Source organism: Passer domesticus, chromosome 3, assembly GCF_036417665.1.
Source record: "Passer domesticus isolate bPasDom1 chromosome 3, bPasDom1.hap1, whole genome shotgun sequence".
Taxonomy (NCBI): domain Eukaryota; kingdom Metazoa; phylum Chordata; class Aves; order Passeriformes; family Passeridae; genus Passer; species Passer domesticus.
This window is the reverse complement of record NC_087476.1, coordinates 51,486,623-51,502,334: the sequence shown is the minus strand read 5'-3', so window position 1 is coordinate 51,502,334 and position 15,712 is coordinate 51,486,623. Positions and strand designations below refer to the sequence as shown.

The window sequence follows — 15,712 nt, the reverse complement described above, 5'->3', positions numbered from 1 at the left end:
CCTAGTATCACCTGATGATGCCCATTTCTTAAAATGTAAATAATAAATAACATCTGCAGCTTGTCCACTCTCTCCAGCCACCCATGATCTTTTTTGTATCCTGGTCTGACCTCATAAGGGACCCCGCTTTAAGGAGGAGGTTAGATCTCCCAAGCCTCTGAGATCTTTTCCAAGCTGAATGATTCTATGGTTTCACAGATCTCTGTACTTTCCTCTACAGTTTTTCTTCTTCCATCCAGACGAATTCCAGCCAATTTAATTGTTCCTTATACAGAAACCAACTACATTTTGGGCTTTTTGCTCAGAGTTCATCACCATTTACAGATATTTAGGACTGGCTTTCTTCAGAGCTCCCAAAAGTTCTCTCTTCTACTGGAAAAATAGCTAAAGCACAGAGATTGCAACCCATTACTGGTGAAGGATGTAAATTTTTGTAAAGTATTTGAAAGAGACCTTATCAGGCACTCAGGTATTGAAGCACACAAGGCTGTTAACACTCCCTGCTTTCAGGAGCACCACTGCTGAGTAACATGAGCTTCTTCACAAGCCCAAAATCAGTGGCTGGCTACAGAAATCAATGAACGGGGAAAAGTGGGCACCTAAAGAGTGGAACTCACAAACATCCACATACTGAGTAAGTAGGGAGAGTCAACACAAAGTCCTAAAGTCTAGGCATGTGTTCCAGCTCTCAAAAAATATTTTCCTTCTGACTTGACACTAGGGAAGAAGTAGGAGCTCTAAGTGAAAATCCTCCTTCTCCATGATGAGGAGCAACAGGAGTGCTGTAGGCACAAGCATCTGCAAGGGAGAGTGTTGTTCCTTTTTTCCAAAAGCACACAGCCAGTGTATGAGCCAGGACTGGAGCAACAAGAGTCCCGGCTGAGTGCCCCCACCTCCACATGAAGTTTTCTTCTTGTCTAGCAAAACCATTTGTCCTACAAATCAGCAGTGACCTACACTGCACCAATTGCTTGGCACAGCACTGTTGCGATGGATATGCTAGAATTTCACATCAGATTACAGACAGGCACTGTCCTGTAAATCCCATGATCAAAAGTCTCTTTTCCTGGAAACAGATACCTAGGAAGTTTTCCTAATTCATACAAGTAAGTTTGGGGTATCATTCTTTTCACACTCCCTTTTAACACATAAGCAGACAAAGTATATACCAGAACTCATCTTCTTCTATACAGAAGAAAACTGTATATTTACTTCTCTTACTTTCAAAAGCAATTTCTCAAACATTAAGCCATTGTGAAAACCCCAAAAACACCATAGCTTGTAAAGTCTATGGTACATACCATATTGAATATTCTGCTCACCATGGAAGCTAAGCAAATATAAGGCAAATTCAGTAGGTTTCATTCAGGAGGCAAAGGGATTTGGTTAACATCAAATTCAGTGGTCACTAATCCTACTCTCACTGTCCTCTTCTGCCTAAGCAACACAAATATTTAAATTCTCCAAATGGTAAAGTTCAGCATCTTGAGCCCTATTAAATCTTATAAGCCAAAATAAATTTCATTTCTCTGATTAAATAGAAAGTATTTACAAAGATCATAAATAAATAATGTGAGTTTTTCTTGTTCTCTTTCATTCTACCTGATTAAGCACCTTTTACTTTGACATCATTCAGAATGATGTTTTCGCTATGCATCTTCCTCCAAAATAAAAGGCAGTCATTAAAATGCCTTTTCCTTCTTTCTTCTGGAGTATTTCACACCCACTTTTGCATCTCTGCAGTAAACAGCACTGAAGACAGTGGGCACAAAATGGTGCCATATGTGCTGGCCATCAGACTTGGAATATTTGAAACTACAAAGCTGGGGGCATGGGTAAGTTCTATAAGACAAAGGACAAGTCTTCAATTCAGTCATGAACCAATCGATGGCAGGAGAATGCTGAGTCTCAGAGCCCACCTGAAGTTTAGTAGGTCACCCCTCCTACTTTCATATACAATTATTCACTGCAGCTCTCTTCAAAATAACCATCTCTGAATAATGCCCAAGAAGAAACACCATCATTTGAAAACAAAGACCACTAATGCATTTGCTCATGTTCTAAACCAGAAAACAATGGCTAACTTTGAAAACAGCACAAAAAAGAAAACAACTTTGAAAGCAATAAAAGGAAATGCAGCACTTCTAGAGCACAGGTCTCTCTGCTGCCTTCTAAGGTAGTTGTGAAGACGATGAAATCACACTGTTGCATAAGGAAACACAACAAAATGAGAACTGAGACCTCTGCCTCATGTCACTACCCTTCTGTGTACAACAGCAGGCCGAATACTAGTTGAGCCATTTCATCAGTTAGATCAAAACTTTGTATCACTGCTATACAAGTTTCTTCAGAAATCACACTATCACAGGAAAAAAAGTTCAAAGGTAAGGCTGTTATTTTGCTTTATGAGTAACAAAAATTTATAAATTATAGAAACATCACAGAAAAAGAATACATGTCCTCCTAAAAGCAAGGCACACTGCCACAGGAGTGAATTACAGATATTTTTAACATGGTAACTGTGGCTGTACAGAAAACAACTACCTTAACCATTTTAGTTTCTCATTTTAACAACAATAAAACACCATGGGAAACAGATGCGAGTTATGCAGTATCCTTTTCACCAATGTGCCTGTGCCATGTAAAGTGCATTTACAATGAGGTGAAAAGAATTTAAATCACTGCATACTCAATCCCAGAGGCTGCTGCTCAGATTAATCTTGACCAAGAAAAAGAGCCAAGCACATGCTGAACTTTGAGTAAATAAATAGTCCCAGCTAACTGTCCAATCACAGGGCCCCTCACTTTCATGACAAATGATGTACAGCCTGTCTCCAAAAGAATCAACAAAAAAAGCCAGCCTGGCATGGCAGCAGCAAGCCCTATTTCATTAGCCCTGCGCATAATTACAACATGAACTGATTACTTCTAACTTCCTGCTGCAGGAGCTACCATCTGAATTTACAGAAAGCCATGCACTTTGGAATAAAGACAAAAACATTACCTCATATTTATAGCAAGGAAGGAGCCTACACATCAGGAGTTACTGCAGTTAGCTGACTGAATTCACACTTTTGTCACAAGCAGCTTGCCTGTACACCCACACGTTAAGGTGTTAATAGCCTTGCTATTCATAAGTTGTTGGAATTTTGTTTTGCTTCGGTCTTTTTTATCAACCTAGATTTGTAATGAACTGAAAAATGAAGAAGAATTAGGAAAAGAAAGAAAATAATAATGTTACCTGAAGGCCTTCTATGGCTAATCTAAGCATGCTTGGTGTGAGCTTGGAGGCCTGCTTGAAGGTGAAGTTGCTCCAGTCTATAATCAAAACAAATCCATTCACTTGCAGCTCGGGGTCTTCTATCATGGCTTCTAAAGAAAGAAGTATGGCACGCAGAATATCCACCAGTGTGTACCTGAGAATGGGAAGAGGAGATTTGGTTAGGAAAGAAGCAACAACCACAGAGATGGAGAAGTTCTGAGTAGTCTCCCTTTGTCAAAAGTTTAAATCAGACTGCAAATGTGTCCTCAGAAGCGCCTGAAGCTGGGAAATCCTCAAAAGCTCAATTCATTGAGCTCATCTACTGGAGTAGGATCATGTACCTATAGACCATCAGCCAGCCAGAACAAACTACAAGAATGTAACACATCAAAAACAAATTTGAAATTTTCTGTAGTATCCTAAGCTGCCTTAGTATCCTTATGTGGAATTACATGTCTGTATAATAGCTTCTACACAAATTGTATTTTTCTAAAATCACAAGGATACCAAAACCTGAGACTAATACCAGAAGCATAGATCCAAAGTTTCCTCCTATATTTTCCTAAGGAAATGAAATAATAGGTCCTAAAAAATTATCAACTAAAATTGGGAATTTCCACATGCTCTCCATCATCCCACTCTCTGTGTAATTTTTTCTCTAAAATCCACAAGTAGTGAAGCCTGATTATTCAAGGATCTTAAAAGCAGTAGGTAACACACACTAGGGCTTTGAGGTGATAATTTACTGAAGGCTCCCTTGCTTGTGGCAGGAGGATTAGAACTGGATGATGTTTGAGGTCGTTTCTAAACCAAACCATTCCAGGATTGTAAAATTTTATAAACAGTTACCAAAATAGACATAAACACAATATGAAATGAGGTACTAGAAAGTTAAACCTGAAAAATATCAGAAATACAAATATTCCAGAAATTAAAGAGTTAAATATTCAGTGTACAGATATTTTTAAGCAAGGCCCTTTAAATGTCTCCCATGATGGCATCAAACAGAAGTTTTCAAAAATGTGAGTCCCTGGAGAATTCTTCACAATTCTGCATATGTAGAAAGGAGCATGTGTGCCTTCTTAGAAATTAAATCAAATTATACTGAATTTGACTTACTTTAATACAATGAGTACACTGCTCTGTTGTGGACATAACTATATTTTGAAAATATCTGCAAAAGGAAATAACACAAATGAAATTAATCTGTTGTAGCTGACTCCTCACATCTTTCCATCTTTGTTTATTTAGCCAACTAAAACTCAGTGAACTTCCCAATTATGCATTCATAGGAAAGGGATATAATATCTGAGCAGGAGAAAGTGTCTTTTCCCCAGAAAACACTAAGGGAAGCATTAAAAATAATTTTGTAAAGACAAAACTCTTCATTTTGGAGATACTATTTTTTTTTTAATTTTGTTTGATTGACAGGGATAAAATGTTTCATATTCACTCCTTTGAACTTTTCTGAGATTTTGCTCTTTTCTAATGCTCTACTTTTCTGAGATCTAAGGTTTACAGGAAGTTTGGAATGCCTTGGTCTGAAGACAATTTTGACCACAGCTCATACATGGAATAGACATTAAAAATGTTCAATTCTAAAATTAGCCTCCACCCCACCTGACATTTAAGTTGTCCCATTCTCCAGAAGGACTCCACAATGCAGAACCTTACATTCAGTCCCAGAATAAGGGTCCCAAGTTCCAGATGTACATCTCTAATGTTCTCCCTAAGGAGCTTAAGGAGACTTCACATGCCTTGGATTAACAGCTTCCTAGTCGCACAAGTTTGCTAGAAATCTGGTACATCAGACATAAAGATTCTTTGTATATGAGGTCAGTCAGCTGTCTAAGACTGACACAAACATGCTTTTTTAATGTATACCTAAGAGTCCAATACAAGATGTATGCACGCAGAGATACACCTAATTATGTGTTTAATTCATTTAAGTAAATGGAAAACTGTCAGGCAGCAATGGGAACAAGATTTCAGCTGCCACAGAGAGTAAAAAACAGTCACAGGGGCTAGGTCTCCACAACCCTGTGGCATATTCACCACCACCATAACTCCTATTATAGGTCTAGTCTAAGAAATACAGTCCACAACAACAATAATATTTATGTTTACTCAGTGAAAATAAGAGAGAATCCTGCACAAAACAGGTCCTGCTAAAACCAAAGAACACTTTCTGCCAGAGGGAGGTACCTGAAGTATTCTTAAAGTCTAAAAAGCTACATCAGGAGTACACAGGGACATGTCACTAACAATCAAGCTTTCCACCTCAAATACCCTTCAGGGCAATTAATTGAAGATAGGAGCTATTATTCGTTCTCTACTGGATCTCTTCTCTTGGTTTCAATACCTTACTTACAGTACAGAGCACCAGAAAAACAGACAAATCCATTAGCGAGTATTCAAAGCAGCTTTTACTCTGAACACATGCTAAGGCAAGCCAAAAATGTAAACCTGGTGTGGTAGATGAAATCTGAGGTGGTGCAAAACGCTGAGTATTGAAAGTATCAGCTAAGCAGCTCAAGCATAAACATAATTGAAGAAAGAGCACAGACGCTTTCACACAGCACACAGTTATTTGATCAAAGACTCATCTTTAATCCATTCCAGCCCCACGTTGTCTGACATTTCACCTCACGGCTACCACTGTTTGTGCCAGCACGAGGATGCACAGGCTCTGCCATAAAATGCTCTCCATCCCTGGCTGGACTTTAAGAAAATCAAAATTCTATGTAAAAAGATGTAAAAAATTACTCAGTTTTGTTGCTGAAACTCCTGTTCCACACTGAAATTACCTCCCATACAGATACAGAAATATGACCAGTCAAAAATGAGAAAAACAGGACAAACTAGTGAAATATATTTGGTCCAAGGCAGCTTTGACTGCCTTTCTACTTTGAAGGAAAAAAAAAAAAAGAAAATATTAGCCTTTAATTTGAAGAGACTGTGGTGTACAGTCAGAGGGGAAGATGGTTCTGTTTTACTCTTACCAGTCTGTGCTAAGTAAAAACATGTACTGAAGTAACAGCAAGCTACTCATTTTGCCCTGGCACCAGTTCTCTAATGACTTTCCCCAGTGCTGCCAGATATGTAGGGTGTGCTGGGCCCAATTGGCTACAGTGCATGTTCTGTAGCAGCTTGAAGTTAGGCTGTGAATAAATAAATCCTAATTTATTTATGGCTAAATCCAGTTGCATTCACTTGTTTAAACAGACTCTTATGGGACATATTGTAGCTAGCAAGATATTACTAATTGCTGGAATAATCAAAAACTCACAGTTAATTTAAATGTATTTAATGCCTTCTATTTATAGAACCATGCTTAATTCAATGGAAAACTTGGGCAAGTTTTTTTGTCCTGTTATTAATGTGAGTAACAAATGCTGGAAATATGTTATCACATATATAATGCACTCTTAATGTTCCTTTTTTATGTGAGTCCTAGTTCGAGACTGACTGAAGCACGGACTGGTGTGCAAGACATACTCTGCTACCTCTTGAAATTTTTCATTCAGGTTGACTTGAAAGTAATAGAGCCTGAGAAGGTGTGACAAGTGAACAGCCACACCGACAGTGATTCTTTCAAATGCTTTGGGACAGCTACCATTTCCATACCAACAGTACACAGCTTTCAAGGGAAATGCCTCACTGGGGTCTTTATTTGTCAAGAACAGAAGACCTCAAACAATTTACTGAGCATCCCACTCTCCTGTAATTCAACAGTGGCAGCAATTTCCCTTTTACAGAAAAGTTATATGACACTTTTTTTGTGGGACATGAACAGATTCAATGTATTTCCAAGGATTTCTTGGAAAACAGTCTGGAAGACATGGCTGTCAACTCTTGGTAATATTTCACCAGGACCTTTCACCTTTACCTCTAAGTGATGTGGTCTATGCATCCTCTTGTATGCATCCACTGCAATCTCCACCAGGCCAACATGAAGAAAAGAGACAGGGAGAATGCAGGGTACAGATGTCTCATGTCAAACTCAGCTGTGTCAGCTGTTTTCAATACTTTATGCTCTTGATGATGAGTGGCATCAACCATATCATCTGTTAAACCAGATTCTGGTTCCAGTCAATTCACTTTTGCCCTGAATAACAGATAATCTGATTCAGCAGAGTTGCCCTACTATCTCTATGGCTATTTGTCATGTCCTCCTTAAAAGAAAGAAATTTGAAGTAATTTTGAGAATTAGGACTGAATGGCATAAATCTGCCTCTCAGGATGGGAACTAGAAGAGATAAATAGTAAGTCTCCTTTGCTTGAATTTCACCCATATGTCTCTTGAAGGTCTGAAACACATAAAGAATGCACAGTCTGTATTTTAAGCTCCTCACCATTTGGACCAGAAAAGACTTCTGTCAAATGAGCTCTTGTGCCACTCTGATTTAAAAGAGAAAACTGGTCAAGTCTGTGAGCCATCATCCCATCTCTAAGGTACTGTTCTGGCTCAATATTTTTAGAATTTCACCAAAACGGGAGCCCTCAAGATACACAAAGGAGTACTTTGAAATTGATGTCTCATATCTTCTTGGTTTGTCAGGCTGGGTACAGATTTGAATGCTGAGAAGATGGGGGATTGAGAGTTCTCTTATGGCTATTCTGCTTAAATAGTGGCAGCATGCCCTGAAGAGACCTTATTCTAAATACAAAAAGCACCACCATTGTTACAAAAAATGCAAAGAAAAAATAGATATAGCTTCAAATGTTTTACCAGATTAGCTTTTAAATTCCAATTTAATACCATTCATTATGCCACATATTAGCCTAGTGTCTAACAGTCACAGCCACAGATGAAGATTCAGCTGATCTAAATTTTACATTGATCATAAAGGTCCCTAGCCAAAACCCCTACAGTTTAAATACAGGTGATGATAGGCAGATAGGGATACCTGGGAGAAAACTAGGAAACAATAAAACAGCATCAGTCAGTGGGAGTAACTGTAGCAAAAATGACAGGGTTTACACTAGTTAATAGTTATCATTTGGAAGATATAACTTCCAAACAAAAACTGACTTTGCTAAACAGTTGGGGCTTTTTCTTTACTGTTTATATGTTACTACTGTTAGCATTTCTATTTATTTTGTCATGCTGCCTCCATCAGAGTTTGAAAAATACCTTGCCATGTTGCCTGTTGTTTATTGTGAGCTGAGGAGCAGACCAGCCTCCTCATAGCTACAGAAGTTAAACTTTCATTTAACACAGGGAAAAGTTTCTATCACTTGTGCATGTGAAAGCCTAGTTTTGAAAGCAAACCCATGGACTCTGTGTCTTTGCCCTGTTGCAAACTGTCTGATGCAACAGCAGAACCTGCAGTAAATGAGTGCAGAGGATTTTCATATTCACTGAGGATGGTGCGAGCTGACTGGGTCACTGTGACACCAACAGAACTAGGTACCATTTCACTTTTCTAATGCACTTGCTAGAGAAAAACCTGAGATGATTAATACCACAAAGGTTTCAAATACAAAACATCAAAACAGACTGATATTCCTGGGGAATGTGTGTCCAGGTGCCAGGAAGAATACACAAGACCATGCATGACAGCAGATCTCTTGCAGCTGAGAGCTGAAGTGAACTGCTCTATTAACTGAAAAAAAACTTTACCAGCTGGACACATTAGGAGAAAGGGAGTCTTCAAAAGCACATAGACACCTACAAGCCAAATGTAGTTAAGAATCAACAATCTGGAAGCTAATAGTGAAGGCTGATCCCTCCCTGAGTGCTATCCAGCTTCCTGGCAGGAATGCCACTGACCTTCATTTTCCCCCTAATAGACAGGGTGGAGAGTTAGGCTGGATCACATTGAAAAACTGCTGGGCTAGTGAGCCCATTATCTTTCACCTTTCCTTTTTTGTTTGTTTGTTGTAAATACATGTCTGATTGGGTTGTTCAGATGGCAGGACAGCTGGTACAGTTTTCAGGCCCTGCTTTAATTTAATGATTTAACATCTAGTACACAGGCTTGTTTTACCACAGAAATTTTTTGCCTCCCACACTTTTCTTTCTAATTGGAACTATGTAAATCATAGACTGACAGTGCTATATAAATCATCTCTAGTATGTCTGCTATTCATTTAAATAACAAATTGGAACTTTTTTTTTCTATTTGTTACATCCTGGCCATAATAATTTGCACATATATGATAAAACTGGAGGTTTGCTGTGCTCTATTAATTTAGTTTATGAAGCACACAAAGAGAGCCTAACCATTCAGGCTTCAATAAGTAATTCTCCTATTGTTGCTGTAAGAGAAACACTGGGTTATGTACTGCAAGATCTCAAGTCAGTTAAGGCACAAGCTTGAGACATATTGCATAGCAGCCCAGGCATAAGTCCCACAGTGCTCCCCAGGTTCAGCCACTGAGCAGCAGATAATGGAAGGCACTAAATTAATTAGAAAAGAAAGTGACCTAGCTCCATTCCCAGATGTGTCACTGACTTGTCATGTGCCTTGGGGCAAGCCACTCCCCGCAGCTGGGCTTCAGCTCTCTCTGCTTTGTCTGAGTGGTCTGCATGAAAACAAATCCCTCTCCCCAGAGAAGAGGCGTGCCGTGAGCATGCAGTGCTCAAAAGCAGTAGGCACCCAATTGCAAACACATCCATTAAGCACTCTAGTGAACCCCAGCCACTTTGGTGTCATAGCATAAATAGTATTAATCATACCAATAGGAATTCATGAAAAAACCAAAATAAATTCATTGCTGTGTCAGGTGAGCTCATGTATTTTAAATATCAGCATATCCAGCATCAAGAAGAAAATAAACCTATTCTTTGTACATGGCAATTATTATTTAAAATGCTACTTTATCTCTGCACTTGAATTCTTGGTATTCTTTTGACTATTGTGACTATTGACTATTCTTTCTTCTATTACTAGTCAAGTAGTATGAAAAGCATCACACAAAGGTTTAGGATTTTTCCATTAATAAGAAACAACAGTATACAGTAGGTCATGCTACCTTTAACAAGGGAACTTCTTCATCATAGACACAACTTAATAAAAGTCCTAAACATGTGTTTCTTCGCTAATTTTTCCTTCAGGGATTTTTAAGATTTTGTGGAGTCATTTTTGAAATTAAAAGTTGACCTGGTCCTTATGTGGGAAACAAGGAAGGTCCTTATCTGGGAAAGGAAACACAGTCAGTGAGTCCTTAGCCTCATCACCACTGCTCTTCACTCAGCTTTTATGCTCCATCTGCTAGAAAAACAAAGTAGAAAAGGTACGCTGGTCCCAGCTCTGCATATATTCATCCACCCTTTCTAGTCGTTACCCTGGCTGTGGGCAGTTTTTATTTGGGCCAGACAACTTTCTCCTAGTCCCAAGACTTGATTCATGGGTTAGCAAGGGACAGAAAATTTCTCCCACAGACAGTGTGGGTGTGGCTGGCATGTCTGAAGGAGAGGAAAGCCAAGGTGGGCCAGCATCCCTCTGGAGAGAGACCTGTCCACAGCCGTAGCACCAGCCGGGGCAGGGAGCTGTGGGAATGCTCCCTGTGATGGCAATCCACACAGCCCACAAGAGGACAGCTAAACAAACATTTAAAGGTCAAACTTAAACATGCCTCTCACCAAGGTTTTGTCCTTTCTATCCACACTGACAGTTGTTTGAGTCCCCCCAAAGTTCCAAAGTAGCTGAGCTGAAGATATCTGCACTGAACACTCAGCACTATGTTGACTAGAATAAAGATGGCAACTTAGAAGGTTCTAAGTTTTCTCACTGAAAAGTAAGAAATCAGATCTTAAACCTGCACTCAGGTTGGGAGCCGAAGAAAACAGTGCAGTGCTCACAGAAGCAGGTTTTAGAGAGTTTAAATGTACCGAAATCAAGCCATTTTTGTGGTTATAATTTTAAACTGCAGGAGAAACTGAGCATGACACCCCCACAATGTATTTAGAATAAACAAATAGTGTGACATAATATCAAGCCAATTGCTAAAAAAGGCCTTGATGGAAGACAGCTCTTGGGTCACCCTACTAAATCATCAGCAGGTTAGAGTAGCCCCAAAAAAAAGATCACAAACTGTTCTACAGACTAGTCTTCAATTTGCTATCAAAGCTTTGTGTACTCAGATTATTATGCAGAGAATTGACATTGAGAGCATCATGAGTGGAAAAAGAATTGGTTACAGAAACTTCCATCCTGGCATTTCTAGGTGGCTCAGGAAGAGCTTTCTTCAGCTGAGGAAAAGGATTCAGAGTCTCAGCTTCCTACACAGGCAAACTTTTCAGCTTAAAAGCCATACTCCTGTTTTACACACAGCATCTCCCACTTTCTCCCGTGTCACCTGAGCAGCTCTGTGTGTGCTGAAACAGAAAGACCAACCGAGAGTGCAACCAGCCTTTGTCTGGGGGATAAGCACATCATCTCCGTGCCAGCTCACTTCGGCTGAGGGGAGGCAGAAGGGTGTAAACCTCCTAGCAGACAGTTGAGAAGAGCACTCCAGCAGTGTCCACCTGCCTCCCAAAATTCACACCCCAAAGGATGAACTGCTTGAAAGGGCCCTAAGCCACAAAACGTATTTCTCCTTTATTCTCTCCCTCTGCCTTCCAGGCTGCTGCCCAGCCCCCTGTGGGCAGCGCCGGGTGTGTCCCTGCTGCCCACCCTCTCTCCCTCTCCGCTGGCACCGCTTTCCCACGCATTGCCCGGGGGGAGAAGGGGTTCAGGTGGGCGAGTGGCTCTGCTTTTACCTGCTCTGGTCCCAGTTGGCAGCAAAAAGGACGAGGATTTTCCTGCCGTAGTGGTCCAGGTTGGCCAGCCCGCCGGGGAAACCATCCTTCAGCGCTTGCTTGATGCCCGGGTCTGTGGCCTTGAAGCTCTTAAACATGTCCAGGTTCTGCTGTCGATATTCAAAGTATTGGGCCAGGAGGCGAAACGCCTCGAAGTGCTGAAACTTCCTGGCCCGCAGAAACCGCAGGATGAAGGCATCGTCGGTGCGGAGGAAGCCGATGTCCGGCCGGGTGATGACCATGTCCCGCACCTCCTGGATGTCCTGGTGCAAGGTGTCGGGGTTCTCGTTCAGCTCCAGCCGGGCTTTCTCCAGAGTCTCCGGGGAGAGACCTGCCTGCAAATGAGTCATGGCGCTGCCCTCCTCCTCCTCCCCGGCTCTGCTGCCTGCGCTCCTCAGCCTCCCGGCCGCTTGCCCCCCGGAGGCGGGCTGCCCCGGCACGGCCGCCCGCCGCTCCGCCGCCGCGCCGGGCCTCGCCCCGCCGCTCCCCAGCCCCGCCGCCGCGGCCAGTCCGTCCGCCGAGCTGCCAGCGGCTCCCCGGCAGCCGGGTCCCGGCGGGGGCTGGCACCGAGACTGCCCCCGGGCTGCGGGCGGAGGCGCGTTATCTCTCTGACATAGCGCCCTCCCCGCCGCGGGGTCCAACGCGCCGCATCATCCCCGCAGCCGGTCCGCGGAGGCGCCGAAACACGCCGGGAACGGGGCTGCGGGCTGCCGGCTGCTGCTCACCGCCCGCCCCCGCCGGTGCCGCTGCCGGGGCGGATCTCGGGCAGGGCGGCAGCGAGGAGCCCGGTGGCTAGGCAGGGCGAGCGGCGCCCGAGGATGCTCCCCTGGCCCGCGGCTGGCAGGGGAGATGCCCTCCCCGGAGCAGCACCATTTACGTAAGATCAGCGGTCACCCCGCTTCAGAAGCGTCTCCCTGGATTTGAGGGAGGGTTAAGAATGTGGAAAAAAAAAATTAAAAAAAAAAAAGCTCCACCACCACCACCAAACTGAAAGAAGCCAGCGAGGAGGAGGAAAGCCGATCCGCAGGTACTTCGCCGGTACAGCTGCCTCCCGCTCGCCGGAAAGCCAAACGGAGCCTCGGCCCGGAGGATGCTCGTGCCCCCCTCCCGCGCCCTCCTCCGCTCCCGCCCCGCTCGCAGACGGCACCAGCCGGCGCGGGGCTGCCCGCTGCGCGGCCCCGCCTTGTGCGCGCCCCCGCCCGGGCCCGCTGCCGCTCGGGCGCGCCCCCGGCGCGGAGGCAGCGCGGGGCGGGCGCTCCGCCGCTCCCGCAGCGCGGCCCGCGGCGTGCGGGGCTCCCGGCGGCGGAGCAGGGCGCGTCTGCAGCGCCGCGCCGCCGGCGCCGGGGCTGTGCGGATGGAGATGGTGGTGGCCCGGTGCGGGGCGGTGGCCGGGGGGCTGCGGGGTGGTGGGACACGCGTACGCACCCACGGAGCATCCCGCGGGAGTCGGACCAAGAGTCCGGTCTCGAGGTCGTGACAGCAGCGAGATGTTGTTCATCAAGCCGTGGTTTTCCGAGCAATCCTCTTTTGTGACCGAATTTCCTAACGTGAAGCACTGTGAGCTTGAAAATCTGGGAATAAAATAAGGCAGCCCTCTTTTCTGGCCTCGTGTTGGAGGCTGCATGTCTTTAGTTGCATTATATTGCAAAGGGCAACAATATCTTGCTTCTGTATGCAGAATATTTCCGTGAGGAAAGATGTCTGTTTTCATGCAGGAAAGTTTGATGCTGCAGTCTCTTTTGGGGAAAAGTTTACACTGAAAAGCATTTGACCTTTGTCTGTAGGACTGGACCTTCCCGATGCAAATGCGCCTGTGAAAATCAAGCTTACACAAAAGGCACGGCAAATGTGGGAAAGCCTGCAACATGTACCTCCTCCTCCTCCTCCTTCCATTGGGAAGGGCAGCTCTTGGGTACTGCATTGGGCTCCTTTCCCAAGGTGACAAAGCCAGAGCACACAGGCTGAATTACTGACAAAGCACTGAGGCCGCTGCTCCATTCAGAGGGTGTGTATGGAGAATACACCAGAACAAAGTAGAGGATGGGCTCTCAGACAAATAGCGGGGCTCATAGAGACATTTCAGTGATAGCCTGCAGGCCAGTATCAGGTGCTTGGCTGCAGGAGGGAGCCCTCTGCAGTGAGCAAGGTCCAAGCAGTGAGCAAACCTTCAGGAACAAAATTGGTGTTCTTTTGGAAGCTAAAGAGAGGGGTTTTTGGGTTTACTGGATTTTATATGGGTTCCTGCACTGGGATCAGACTTCCCATGTCCTAGTTTAGGGAGAAACATGTGGAAGGAGCAGTCTAATAATGCCCAGTCATTGTGCCCCACCTCTGTTCAATCTGAATTTCATTATGTGATTTGAGATGTCTCACAAGAGAGAAAGATATGCTATCTATCTAAGGACTGAATCACTCTCTAAAAATGCTTTTTTCTCTTTGTCTGATAAAATGACTTTAAATTACCCCCCTTTTGTAGATGTGATTCATCTGGGTTGATACCTTTTTCTTAGAGCAGTTATTGCTCCTGAAATAGTTTGTGTGCTTTTTTTATTATTTTCTATTATTCTGAAATCTTCATTTCCCTTTGCTCTTACTATCTTCCTCTACATTACCTCGGCAGCGAGCCTTTCAGAATAGCAGTTCCCATTGCCCCTGTGGAACAAACTGCCAGACTTTTCCTGCTATCGTTTTCCATTTCTGATTCTTCTGCTCTGCCTTTTCCATTGCAACTAAGCTAATAAAAGAGTGGGTCATGTGACAAGTGCCTTAAATTCACTTGGTGCGAGGCAAGCCCCAGGCATCCAGTGTCTGGCAAAATCAAGTTCATAATGTATCCTGTCTGTGACCTTGTAGTGGGATCATGCTGGCTGAATGCCAGACACCCACCAAAGCCACTTCTCCCTCCCCTCCACAGCTGGAGAGTGGAAAGAAAATATAACAAAGGGTTCATGAGTTGAGATAAGGACCAGGAGAGATCACTCATCAAATACTGTCATGGGTAAAACAGACTCGAATTAGAGATATTAATTGAATTTTTTGCTAAGAAAATCAGAGCAGGATAATGAGAAGTAAAGTAAGACCTTCTCTGCACCCTTCCCCCCTTCTCTCCTCCTCCCCCAGTGCCACAGGGAGACAGGGAATGAAGATTATGGTCAGTTCATCACATATTGTTTCTGCAGCTGCTCAGGGAGAGGAGTCCTTTCCTTGCATCAGTATGATGTCCCTCCCACAGGAGACAGTTCTCCATGAATTTCTGCAATGTGAGCCCATCCCACAGGCACAGTCCTCCTCAACGTGGGTCGCTCTTCTACAGGGTGCAGTCCTTCAAGGACAGGTTGCTCCAGTGTGGGTCCCCCATGGGATCACAAGTCCTACCAGGAAACCTGCTCCAGCATGGGCACCTCTCTCCATGGGTCTGCAGGTCCCTACCAGGAGCCTGCTCCAACACAGGCCTCCCATGGGGTCACAGCCTCCTCTCAGGCATCCACCTGCTCCAGTCTGGATCTCCTCCGTGGGCTGCAGGTGGATTCTGCACCACTGGAGCTCCATGGGCTGCAGGGGCACAGCTGCCCCACCATGGTCTGCACCATGGGCTGCAGGGAAATCCCAGCTCTGGTGCCTGGAGCACCTCCTGCCTCTCCTTCTGCACTGACCTTGGTGTCTGCAGGACTGTCCCTCCCACATGTTCTTGCTCTGCTCTT

At 44.0% G+C, this 15,712-nt stretch overlaps 1 protein-coding gene across 1 annotated transcript in view; it reads right to left on the bottom strand.

Moving 5' to 3' along the window:
* CLVS2 (clavesin 2) overlaps positions 1-13,110 on the bottom strand; it is a 56,204-nt gene extending 43,094 nt beyond the window's left edge. Inside the window, exons 1-2 of the mRNA XM_064413059.1 lie at positions 11,973-13,110; positions 3,242-3,416 (exon numbers count right to left, since the gene is read on the bottom strand). Of these exons, the coding sequence (XP_064269129.1) occupies positions 3,242-3,416; positions 11,973-12,361 (564 nt within the window). The 5' untranslated portion in view covers positions 12,362-13,110. The remainder of the gene's footprint in view (positions 1-3,241; positions 3,417-11,972) is intronic.
* Between the last annotated feature and the right edge of the window lie 2,602 nt (positions 13,111-15,712).